General features: G+C 49.0%; 7 protein-coding genes across 7 annotated transcripts; 6 read left to right on the plus strand and 1 right to left on the minus strand.

The window, feature by feature from the left end:
• Positions 1-17: 17 nt before the first annotated feature.
• H257_08517 (hypothetical protein) lies at positions 18-647 on the plus strand (the record flags this gene model as incomplete). The annotated part of the gene is made up of 2 exons (XM_009834414.1): positions 18-246; positions 502-647. The coding sequence occupies 2 exons, from the start codon at positions 18-20 to the stop codon at positions 645-647; spliced, it is 375 nt and encodes a 124-aa protein (XP_009832716.1).
• A 2,897-nt stretch (positions 648-3,544) lies between these two features.
• H257_08518 (hypothetical protein) lies at positions 3,545-3,972 on the plus strand (the record flags this gene model as incomplete). The annotated part of the gene is made up of 2 exons (XM_009834415.1): positions 3,545-3,554; positions 3,620-3,972. The coding sequence occupies 2 exons, from the start codon at positions 3,545-3,547 to the stop codon at positions 3,970-3,972; spliced, it is 363 nt and encodes a 120-aa protein (XP_009832717.1).
• Positions 3,973-6,258: 2,286 nt separating this feature from the next.
• On the plus strand, positions 6,259-7,421 carry H257_08519 (hypothetical protein; the record flags this gene model as incomplete). Its single annotated transcript, XM_009834416.1, has 2 exons — positions 6,259-6,729; positions 6,792-7,421. 2 exons carry the CDS (start codon positions 6,259-6,261, stop codon positions 7,419-7,421), a joined length of 1,101 nt encoding a protein of 366 aa, XP_009832718.1.
• Positions 7,422-7,476: 55 nt separating this feature from the next.
• H257_08520 (hypothetical protein) lies at positions 7,477-7,794 on the plus strand (the record flags this gene model as incomplete). Its single annotated transcript, XM_009834417.1, has 1 exon — positions 7,477-7,794. The coding sequence occupies one exon, from the start codon at positions 7,477-7,479 to the stop codon at positions 7,792-7,794; it is 318 nt and encodes a 105-aa protein (XP_009832719.1).
• Positions 7,795-7,991: 197 nt separating this feature from the next.
• H257_08521 (hypothetical protein) lies at positions 7,992-8,351 on the plus strand (the record flags this gene model as incomplete). The annotated part of the gene is made up of 1 exon (XM_009834418.1): positions 7,992-8,351. One exon carries the CDS (start codon positions 7,992-7,994, stop codon positions 8,349-8,351), a length of 360 nt encoding a protein of 119 aa, XP_009832720.1.
• Positions 8,352-8,556: 205 nt separating this feature from the next.
• H257_08522 (hypothetical protein) lies at positions 8,557-9,666 on the plus strand (the record flags this gene model as incomplete). The annotated part of the gene is made up of 2 exons (XM_009834419.1): positions 8,557-9,452; positions 9,519-9,666. The coding sequence occupies one exon, from the start codon at positions 8,557-8,559 to the stop codon at positions 9,322-9,324; it is 768 nt and encodes a 255-aa protein (XP_009832721.1). The 3' UTR covers positions 9,325-9,452; positions 9,519-9,666.
• Positions 9,667-9,964: 298 nt separating this feature from the next.
• H257_08523 (hypothetical protein) lies at positions 9,965-10,736 on the minus strand (the record flags this gene model as incomplete). The annotated part of the gene is made up of 4 exons (XM_009834420.1): positions 9,965-9,985; positions 10,039-10,377; positions 10,434-10,490; positions 10,545-10,736. The coding sequence occupies 4 exons, from the start codon at positions 10,734-10,736 to the stop codon at positions 9,965-9,967; spliced, it is 609 nt and encodes a 202-aa protein (XP_009832722.1).
• Between the last annotated feature and the right edge of the window lie 1,517 nt (positions 10,737-12,253).

Raw genomic sequence — 12,253 nt, forward strand, 5'->3', positions numbered from 1 at the left:
AGCAGAAGCTGGATACGATGACGAAACCCAGGGCGGTGGTGAATGAGACGTGGCGTCGAATGGAGAAGGAACTGTTGCTTCGTGTGCAGCAGAAGTTGGATACGATGACGAAACCCATCGCAGAGACGTCGCTGTTGGTGCGTACGATGCAGCACCGACTTAGTGTATGGAGCAGACCGCACGAAGTCCTGTGGCCGTTGGCGCTGGTGTGGCTGGCTCTGATTTCCGTGTGGCTGATGTACAAGGGTAGACGAGCGCCGTCGTACGTACGCCGCGGCGCCCACAACCAAGGCGTAGTATCCCCAGCTTAGATTCGTTGTGAGAGTAACAGAGGTTTTAGATAGCAAAAAATCGAATCCATATCATAATGGACGCTGAGCTAGTGGTCAGTGCGTTGGGTTCGTAACCCTGACGTCCTGAGATCAATACCTTTTGACAGTGAAGTGTTCCTTTTTTCCTCAACCGCAAGTGAATTGTTACTCTGACTTACTTCACTGGCAGTGATTAAGGCCCCGAGCGCCCCCGGGAGGCCGTCTGCGCAAGTGCGGCCATACGAGAGCGCGGATCTAAGCCTCTCATTTCACCGAATGATCTATCTATTCCTCTTGCGGCAGGTAGGCCATATGGCCGTGCCGCTCCCGCTTTGAACTACCGGGTATAGCCTGCAACTAAGTTAGCAATACCTATCTACATTCATACACCGCTCGTAGAGAAACCGTGTGAGTAAAATTCGATGTCAATGTCATGTACTTTCTTAGATACTACTCGGAGTAGTAGCTAAGAACGTTGATCATAAACAAGCAACCCATTCCATTACTGTATGACCAACTTCAAGTCATATTTGAGACAATAGATCTTTAAACCATTACAGTACTTCACAATTTAACAGAGATCCACTCACTTCGAAAGTTACATTATTTGTAACAGTCGATGCACTAACAATAAAACGCAACAGCCTTGCAAATTATTAGTGATACTGTACCTACACTACTTTAGTTAAAAGAGTGTAAATTCCGAAGTGACTGAGTTACTGATGAAAACCTGACGTGAATGACTGAAAACTCACGAACTATATCATACCAAACCAAAGCAACTTGTATTACTGTTAGTATACAGTCGACGAGGGAATTTAAGGCTCATCGAAGTTCTGTGTGTAGTGCAAATTTCACGATATGATTGGATAGCGTAGTTCGAAATACGAAACATATTCTGACCAATCAGGATAACTTCAATAAGATATACTATTAATATATGGTACTACGTAGTAGTATGCGTTTGCACAATTAAATTTGAAAAACCAGTATACATGCTCCAAATGGTATTTTAACGATTACTAAGTCAATATTGCTCCGTTTTCGCTCAAATCGATGTCAAAATCTCCGTCTTCGTGGGACCTTTCGATTGGAAATGATTGGAAAACATAATCACAAAAACTGAAATTTTCACTTGTGGCGGTAGACGCCAGCCCAACACTCTTTGCACTACGGCTTTGGTATGGCATTAAGGAAGCAACTTCGCACTTCATCATCTGTTATGAGCTCGAATGCTTTGATCGCACTCTTGATCATTGTAATACGTTTGACAAGCGCTTTCGGAGACATCCACCTTCATCATCGTCGTCATCATGGACGAGGTCCTCGGATATCCACAGGTTACGCATGTGCCGCTTGAATGGCGCCATGATATACACGTCCGATGGTTGACAGTGGAAGATAGCATTTGGAGGTAGGTCCCATACTTCCATGCCGATTGCCTCTGCTGACTCCACGCTCAGCTTGCTCACATGGCATTCAAAGTTGTCGAGGACCAGGATGGACTTGTCTTGAACTTCTACTGCAAGGGCGAACCAGAGGTACTGCTGCCATACGGATTCCGTATGGCAGCAGTATGGAGTGAATGGATGGTTCCGTATTACGGAACCATCCATCCAAGCCTTGCGTAGAAGTGGCCGCTTGGATACGTTGGAAATTCACGCCGCTCTATGATGCCCTTGATTGCAAACATGATTGGCATCATCTTTCGTCGTATAGTTAGTACTGCCGTCATCCTATAGGTGCTATAGGTGCTTCTCGCCAGCCGACAGCTTTGCATTTCCTCCACGACGGACCAGATGTAGTGGGGCGGCATGTCCTACTGGATGCCTGTTTTATCCACATTGTAGACACAGTTGTTAGGGTACGAACCGTAGTCGCTGTGGAACTTTGATGCAAACTCTGATCGCGAGCTTTCAAGGTCCGTGTTGACCTTCTTGGACCTGCATGCTTGCTGGTGGGTGTACCCGTTTCGACGGCAGAACTCTTGCAGAAGCTTGAGCGGGTGGTCGTATCCACAACCAGACTTTTGGTGCGCCATGTACTGGGTGACCTATTCTTGGTGATGCTTCTTGAGGAACGTAATCATGTGCATATACTCGTAGGTCAATGCACGCACCTGGGACCGGCGAGCGTCCATGAAGGCCAGAGTTCATCAGGCTGCGGCAGAATGGTTGGTCGGCCAGCACCAGGCAAGTTCGTCGTCTTCTTATTCCCTTTGTAGGCTAAGAGCTTCACGGACACCAGCTGCGCATAGTTCGGCATGGCACAGAGAGCGCTGTGGCCACCTGTCGGTACGGATGGATCGGAGCATCTCAATTCCTCGCAGTTTTAGAGCGATTGGATACGTGTGCCTGTGTTCTCCTTTGGTGGCACTGCTGGTAGGATATACCAAGGGCTCCATGAGCATGCAGGCTCAAATACGCTTGTGAATACAGGGTGCACGAAGATTGTCACGCGCGCTTTTTAGTTTGGCTCGTGAATAAAAATATCACCAATAGAATTGAAGTATTTTGTGAATTGCTGCTGATTGGCTGAAAAAAGTTGTGTGACACTCAAAACTTCGATGAGCCTTAAATTCCCTCGTCGTCTGTAAACGACTGCGGGTAGCATGACCCAAGACCAATGCAGCTCTCTCTTGTCGGTTCAAACGATAGCGACACGCTTACCCTTTTTTTCATTCGCCATCCTTTCGTAACGCGCCAAGACCATTCCATAAAAGGTTTCGTCTTCAAGGCATAGGGGTATCAACGCCAGGTGAAAGTTCGTCAGGGCAAACGTCGTTCGTTGAACAGCACAATAGTTCTTCTCCGACCACGTGAACATCGCGAAAGAGGCTTTCCACAACGCGCATACCCGCCCAAAAACGTTCTCGACGATCACCCGATCGGACGAGATCAAGCGATTGCGCTCAACGTCATTAGCATCCAACGCACCGTTTACCGGGCGACGCTTGGGATGGATCCCATGTAGTGTTGGCATTACCAATCTATCCCATGTGGACAAGGCACGCCCATTGCTCACGATACTGCGAAGAGAGCTCACCTTCGTCAGGCAACATCATTTCTTGTTAACCACTCAAAGCATCCATGAAGATTTCCCCAGACATGATAAGCCCAGCGCTTGGACGTCAGTTCTTCCCAGCATTATCCACGTCCCCCTCAAATCCAAATTACCACTCGCACAGGCCAAACGAATCACTGCTTGGCTACAAGACCAAAAAGGGGAACTCCATGGAGCTCAGTACGACACTCCGATCCGCGTCATCGCGCAAGTGGATCCTTTCATCTCCGACTTCCCCTATCTAGCCCGGGAGATGCTGTGGTCACTCGGCTCGCCGGAACAGGTCATCAGTCGCTGCAGTGTGGACTCGATCGTCGAATGGGGCCAACATCTCCTAGCGAGCTGCTACCACACCATGCAGGCGGCCAAACGGCTGACTACCACTGCACTGCACCAGCAAACCCTGGACGACTGGAGACGTACAAGCTCAGATGCCTCCATTATGGACGAGGCCCTAAGAGTGGGGCTCGATCCCTCCGCGTGGCATGATTACCTCCCTCCACCGACAGATTACTCCGCCATCTTCACCCCTGTCTTCTTGACGGATCTCTCCCCGTCACAGATACTGTGGTTCGCCATTATTGGCCTTTTCCGCTGAAGTTCGGTCACTTAGGGCGTGTTTAATGACGCCAAATATTCGCACATTTCGGCCAAATGCGGTTATTTTAGTGGATATATCTGGATATTTGGAAATTCCATTGACTGAACACGTTTTTTTAATGTCCCAGATATTCTGAAGTCAAATAGCCGCCAAAAATATCCATGTCTGGAGCTGGATATTTTTGGGGGGCGCTTCACTGTGGGGCAATGTACTTGATAAGTTATCCGAAAAATGCAACTATAGAGGGAATACAGTAGAATCAAAACGCGATTGGACCAGTCGTGACGACATGGAGCCGACAACCACTGCACCATGTTGGTGCAGACATCACTGGTGGGTAGGAATGTTAGGGAGTTGACGTGGCGTTTGTTCTTTCTACACAGCTTTGTACACGGGTGTGCTCGCACATTGCAAGCCTTCGAGGTAGGTATGCACGAGCCGAGGCAGTTGCGGGATCGACGTGGCAATCGATACCACAACTGCCTAGGCTCTTTCATACCGATCGGATAGGCTGGTGGTATTCACTGCAAGCACTGTACAGTATAACCAGCCGATCTTGGCTTAACGTTACGCACGTATTTCCCCGAGTCCCGTTCGTCACTGACCATGTAACGTTATGATTGATTCCCCGCTAGTGTGGTTGATTGAAGGTGCAATGATCGTAATTCACACACGGTGCACACGTTAATGCATACCAACTAAGCTATACAGCACACGATTCGTGGATGTTATCACGTACAGACATGTTTAGCATGATGTTCTACCAGGAACAAGTTCGGCATGTTCGCATGGCCGCCCAGTCATGAGATTCCCTTGCACAATAGTTTTTTCATAAATTTATTACGATATGCAGTATATTTGGACTCAAGGTATGGTATTGACGATGTGTTAACAATTTGAAATATCTCGACATTTCAAATTTGGATATACTAGTATACGCTTCCATATATTAGTATACGCTTCCATATATCCACTGGAGGGCTTCAGAAACCGGCGCAAACTTTATTTTGCGCCACCAAAATCATCCGGAATTATAATTCAAATGCGCCGCAAATCTTGGTGAGGTCAGAAAAGGGCCTCATCAAAATTTGCGGCGGGTCCGGACTATTTGGTACGGATACTGTTGTAGTACGGATAAAGCAACTTGAGGCGATGTCTGTGGTTGCACTTGCTGGACGACGACGACGATGCCAACGACGAAGCTCTTAGCAACCTCCGCTTGTTCAGAGCACGAATATCCTTAAAGGAACGACACTACTACCAGCAATGTCCTCGTACCACCCAACGCGAGTCCATGGATTTTCAAGTCAGGACGCCCTCCCAAACTGCCACACAGGCACCAAGCCTTGGCTCTTGTCCTCCACTACTACAGTGCGGCATGTGAGCTGTCGTGTCCCTTGGGATTTAACCGTTTTCTTGGCTGGCTAGGGTATTGTAGTCAGTCTGTGCTAATTCCCAGTGGTTACCTCCAAGAGGTAGCAGTCTCTCGATGTAGTCGAGTAAGCTCAGCGCTTCTTGGGAGCTCCATCCCTTCCCTCCTCCTTTCGGTCCCATGCCAAAGTTAAAGTTGTTGGTCGCGGCCAACCTGTGAGCCAATCAAAGAGTAGAGATTTGCGCCGGTTTCTGTGGACATCACTTTGCCTCATGTTATTGTGCTTTCTGGTTAAACTTGCCAATTGTGATCCATTGTGAAAATCGCCAACAAATAGCCGCGATGATTTCATTGGTTAGAATTTCGAAGTCCAACTCAGTTTTCCACAAAGGGCAGTACGACGAGGTGTAGTCGTACGTTGCGGTAGCGCGCGGGCGTCCAGTTGTTGTACTTGAGATGTTTGTGTGTACATCGGTGTGCATGTGTGCTGGGGATACGAAGAAACTCGCTACGGGGCCTACGGGCTCAGGTGTTACAAAATGGGATGTCCATTGACTCAGGTCAGGAAACTGCGTCATAATAGGGTGAGTAGGAACGATTGTTTTGTGAGAGAAATCCCACTTTTTGTCAATGGGGCCATTTCGCGGACATTCGGATCGGGGCGATTTAAGAACCGCCATGGAAATATAGAGTAGAACACACAATAATATTAATCATATTTTCGCCGGATAATTTTGAGCCGGCACCGACTCAAAATAAAGTTTGCGCCGGTTTCTGAAGTCCTCCACTCGGATACTAACGCAGGCCTCATAAACTTATGCATATTCTAAATATAGCTCTGCAATTGAAAGGTCAACTGCGTGCATAAACTAAGACATTTTTTTTACACGCATTATTCTTTACTGACTCAAATGAGCCCAATGCCGCCGCGCACCACTCCATTCCAGTCCAAGCACTATCTGGAGTTCGGCCTCGAGATCGTCTCCAGGGACCAGCACGGCAACCCGATGGTGCGGTGCAACTTCTGCACTTTTGAGGGCCGCGACAAGGTGGAGATCACGGAGGGAGGAACCCGGAAGCGCAAAAGTCGCGTCGACGTCAAGTACTTCACCAAGCCATTCACGCCCTTAAACTACCGAAGTCACCTGAACGGTCAGCACAAGGAATCGTGGGAGGCGTACCAGCAGATGTCGACTTCTGCGAAGAAAGAATACTTCAACGACAAGATTAGCAGAAGTAACACGCTTCACGTCCATATGGACTTGACCAGCGACTCAATCGAGTACATGATCAAGGCGCCCATCGTTGATACGATCATCGGAGGGCTGTTCTTCAACGCGGAGGCTATCCAGGAGGAGGACTGCGACGACGCCGGAGAGGACGTGGCGTCAACAGCATCCAAGAAAATCAACAGAAGAACAACGCAATGTTGCTGTTCAAGCAGGGGGAGCGAGCGTCGAATGGGGCGGCTTCGTACACGGTGAAGATCAAGAACACGATGTGGTACCAACTAGTGATCGATCACGTTGGTGCGGGGATGTCGTTTAAGCAGACGGCGCTTGCTATCGGGCACGCCAAAAATCGGGCCCAAGTACCCAAGCTGGCAGGCATCAACGATCTCATCGTCGGCCAGTACGTCCGTGTGCAAGTCGCAGTCGCGCTCCAACGTATTGGCGACATGCTGAACAATGTCAAGCAGGTGTGGGCGTTCTCGTTGGCCGGTGACAGTAGCACCCATCGCGGTCAGTCATTCTTCGATCTCCGCCTGCGCTTGTACTGGCACGGCCACCTACTGAACCTGCACCTGGTCGCGCTTCCGATGTTCGACCGCCACACCGCCGAGAACATGTTCAACATGATTGTTAAACTCCTGGACGCGCTCTTCCCTAAGTGGCGGGCGAAGTTGATTGGCGTGTCAAGCGACGGCGAGAATAAGATGACCGGGCGCCATCGCAGCCTCGTCACGAGGCTCGTGGCTGCCGTCGAGTACAATGTCATGCGTGTCTGGTGCGCTCCCCATCAGATCAACATCATCGCCAAGGAGAGTGCCGACCGAATCGACGGCGGGACATGAATCAAGTTTGCCTACTCCTACACCGTCTACCTGCGCGTTCAATCTGATCATCGAGATGGGCGTCAAGTGCCCCAGGAAGACGAACCGCTGGGTGCATCTCGGAAACGTGCTTAAATTCTTGAAGGAAAACCGTCGCAGGCTGATGACGTACATCGAGGAGGATCGCCCCGATATGCTGCCGACTGACGCGTGGTGGACCGTGACCTATGCTATCGCACCAGGCATCGACGCAATCAACATTGCGTTCGCCCTACTGCAGAACAGGTCGCTGCTGATGGCGCAGCAGGAGAGCCACATCATGGCGCTTGTTGCCACGATCAGCACCATGTTCGACCTCGAACTGATCGATCCCGACGACGCTGTCGCTCCTTAGCGAGCGTATCTGGACCGACCAACTCCTCATCCTGATCGAGGACCAGGGATCAATGGCCCGGGACTACTTTCTGCGCTTGGATGTTGCTGATAAAGCTACCGTCCTAAAGCAGATAGTGGCTTATGCAGAGACTCTGGTGATCGAGCTGCAGGGCGTGCGGGCAGAGCGCGACGACAGCAACCTGCCGCGGGAGCAAGATGCACCTCCAGTTCTACCTGATTGGACTTCGACCGGCTCACTTCATCCGTAATGTGCTGGACCCGCATCGTGAGCGCATCCTACGCTTCTGGTCTGATGTCGACATCGACGTGGTCGAGGAAAATCATCGCCAGCTGGTCGCCACATATAGCAACGACCCCATCCTGCGCCGCACTATTGACGAACACGTCAATAGCGCCACTTTCGATGATGCCTGGGATATCGCACCTCATCAATGGCTGCATCTGCGCGAGTTCTGCGGTGGACTGGCGACCATCTTTCCCAACACTACCTCAGTCGAATCTGACTTTTCGATCCTAAAATGGGAGATGGATCGGAGCTGGACCCTTTCGGAGTAACCTATTTCCGGAGCAAGAACCAATCACATTGGTTTCCGTCTCCGGATGAAAAAGTGTTTTCCGCAGTAGCTCCGAGAGCTACTTCTACAGTATCTCCGTTTGTGCAAATAAGTATCTCCGTTTGTGCAAATAAGTCGACGAAGCGTTTCGGAGTAAAATATCACAAATTAGTGTAAAAAGTATCACCAGCCATAGATTTCTCTCGATGGACATCAACACAGTAGTCGCTGCAGCTGTCGGTGCTGCTGCACAAGCTGTCGTTGCTTCTTTGGACGGCCGCCTCACCCCTGCTCCAAAGATAGACAAATTCACTGTCAAGTCGTCCGCTTGGAACACAGTGAAGACCGATCACACCTACGCTGGTTGGTACAAAACGCATCTGCGCTGTGGGCCTTCTGTGTTTTTCATCATTGCACAGAAGGTGGAAGACAAATGGGATGATGTTCACGGTCCTCTGCATCACCACACAATGTTCTGCGTGGTCGATCGGGTTGCAGTAGCACTGCACTACCTGTCGCACTCGGATAGGTACAGCACCACTGCGGCTCTCTTTGGCATCTCTTTGACGTGTGCGAGGCAGTACTGTGTCCAAGTGTGCCAAGTTATCCGTCAGCGCTATCTGAGTGCCGTTTTTTGCCTACCGACTCGCCGCCCTGATTGGGAGAAAGTACGGTTGGGGTTTGAGTCCGTGATGGGCTTCCCCAATGCGTATGGGGCTATCGATGGGTCCCTTGTGCCTATCAAACGTTTCACAGACCACACGGGGTGGTATTGTCGAAAAGGGTTCCCCGCGTTCAACATACAAGCCGTTGTGGACGACAAGTTGAAGTTCATGACGTATTCTATCCCGTCAGGAAGCCAGAATGACAAGGCTCTGTTTCGTGACTCGTGGTTTGTCAAGTCCTCCCATCAACTCCTCCCTTTGGCGGCTGCACCCTCGGTGACGCTGGATACAAGCTGTACAACCATGTGATGATGCCGTATCCAATTCGTTGGGGTATGCCTCAAGACGAGGTCCATTACAACCACGTCCACAGTTGTTCACGAATGGTGGTCGAAAGGGCATTCGGAGTATGGAAAAACACATTTCGATTGTTTCAGGTAACGATTCTACAAAGCCCTCAACAAGCAATAACTAGCCCACTTAACTCAAATTATTTGTTTTAGGTGACTCTTTTGCATGGAACTCCGGAAGAAATGATCCTCCTCATCGAAGCAACCCTCGTTCTGCACAATTGGATGATTGATGAAAAAGAAGCTGCCTTGGAGGCCATTACAATTCCTTCTCCTAGTGAATACGAGGACTGGATGCACATTGGGGGTGATGTGATATATGATAGTGAAAAAAATCAAATAGATGGCGTAGAAGCAGTAATCACACGTGATCACATTAAAGCGTACATTACCAATTACACGTAATTGGTGTTTTCATCACGAGTATTTTCGTTGGGATTGTTTAATGATGCAGCGCGACACCGATACTGTAATGGAATTTCATCAATAATATTTGCGTTGGAATTGTTCTATGAAGCACAGCGACGTCGCGATGCCGCGATGTGTAGATGAAGTGCGGTGCAAAACAATGTATAGCAGCAGATTTGGCTAGTGCAGCTTCAGTCCTCTCGAGTATCGCGCTAAACCCGTTGGGCTTATCCGGTGACTCTTTCGAAATGGTAGCGGCATCCACCATCCCTTGTGCGAGTGCAGCACCGAGCGACACTAGCCCCGCCCCGACGTCTGTCTCGCCGTGCTTCCGTAGTTGACGCTGCCTGTCGACTTCACCCGGAATAATGCGTTTTCGCTTTCGTTCTGCGTCGTCGACGTGGAGGTCGCCATCACCATCTTCAACACCACTGCTGTTGTTGACGTCCCACAGTGAACTTGGGTTATCGGTGCCAAATTCGAGATGTCCAATTCCTTTCATGTCCCCGAATGCAGTGACGAGGTGTTCCCAGTAGCTTGGATACTCGATTGGATTCTCGGTGTCGTTTTCAGTAGCTTCGACACACTTCTTGATGTTGTTGTACTGTAATTTGAGAGCATATACCTAGTTCTCTTGAGGGAGGTACTTGGTATACGAACTGATGCCGACGTGAGTATGTTGAATTGCAGGGCGACCTTTTCCCACAGGCAGGCGAGCTACTTGTTCGACTTACTACCGGCGAAGTCGTCACGAAACCAGCCAAACCGCACTTCGAGCAACGCGACGATCATCTGGTCCGTATAGTTTGCTGAGAATTTGGGTTCGACAGCGGCCCGAGGTTCCGATGGAGTTTCAGGCTGCCCGACGAGGGGGATCATGAACGTGGCTGCTTGCATTTCAGCTCGCAGTACCCGATTCTCTTCGATGAGTTCCTTTTTCGAAGGGGTCGTGAGCTTGGCCATGTCAATGTCACTTTGTTGGTCACCAAAAGACCACCGATTTGCTCTTTTTTCTGTCCTATGCTTGATTTAACCAATCAAATACCTTTATTTGTTATTCACTCGTCCGGTGATGGACCAAAATCTTGACCAATGAGGGAGCTCGTGAGCATTTTCTGTTTGATGAAAAGGAGAGGAAAAAGTTGTGAATTGCTACTCCGAACTCCTTTTCGTTTTATTATTTAGCTTACTCCGAAAGGGGCCTAATACCGGTACGTTAGTATGCATTGAACACGCCCTTACGGATAATATCCGTCATCCGGAATTATCCGGTGTTCTTTTTCTGTAGATGCCGGCCTGTTTCTACCCATTCATAGGTCATCTAAGCAGTCCGTTAATGATCACTTTGGTTTTGTCCTCGACCACACAAGTGTTCCTCGTCGTCGTCCCTCCTCAGTGCTACATACTTCCTCTGTTCCAAATTACTGCGGACATTTGCAAAATGCATATGTTCCATAATAGTGTGGACACTTTACTTAATTATGATTGGCTAATCAGTAAAATACAATGCTGTCATTGGCTGGAGTCGTTACAAAATCAAAATTTCACGGCCACAACATGATGACTTCGGCAGAAGGAACACGAGCCACTGGCGCTTCGAGTTCACGGTGAAGAACCCCGAGAAATGAAGCGTGCCTGGTGAGATTCATGCATAGAGTACCAATGCGTTCACTTAACGGCACTTTTCCACGGGCGGAAGCTTCAAGCGGTTGTTATATCTGCCCTCCATTCCACGCAACACCACGGATGGCAAAACGTACAAAGGCCCTAGAATAATTAAATAAACCTCGATTATTTTGTATTTTTTTCTGATACCCGATGACGAATCAAATTTACAGCACGAAATTGGTTGTTTTGTGCGTTACAGCCAATAGACAATACCTTCATATTATTATTCTCTTTCAGACATGGTAGGATTCATTAAATTTAGTCAAGTTTTGGGGTCGCTGGGCAGGGAAATGTCCGCAGTGATTTGGAACAGAGGAAATACTTCCTCGTCCCTCTTGACAATAGAGATCCCATGAATAGTGTCGTAGGGAAGTAAATAGTCAGTGGTAGAGCATCGGTTTCTTAACTCATTTAAAGGTCGTCGGTTCGATCTCCGGCTTCCCCGGATTCCCCTCCCCTGGAAAATCCGGATAACAAGGGAGACGAGAACCGAACTTCGAAGAAGATCGGTCGAAGTACGAGGTACGAAGCGTTGAGCGAAGTAAAAACCGAAGATTACACACCGCCCCTGGTTTAATTGAGTTTGGGTTATCATTACATAAAATACACACCCGACAAGTACCCGACAATTTCAGGAGAACCATTGGCTGCCCGACACAAGAATCGTGACTTGATTCGCCAACGGCTTTTGACGCCTAATCATTGGACGAGGATCTTGTCGTGGGAGCAACATTGAATTAACATTTGACATGTACGCGATGCCATTGGGCAGTTAAATATATGTAATCGGTTACACCACAACTATTCGCAAA

This window comes from Aphanomyces astaci, assembly GCF_000520075.1.
Source record: "Aphanomyces astaci strain APO3 unplaced genomic scaffold supercont1.19, whole genome shotgun sequence".
NCBI lineage: Eukaryota > Oomycota > Saprolegniomycetes > Saprolegniales > Verrucalvaceae > Aphanomyces > Aphanomyces astaci.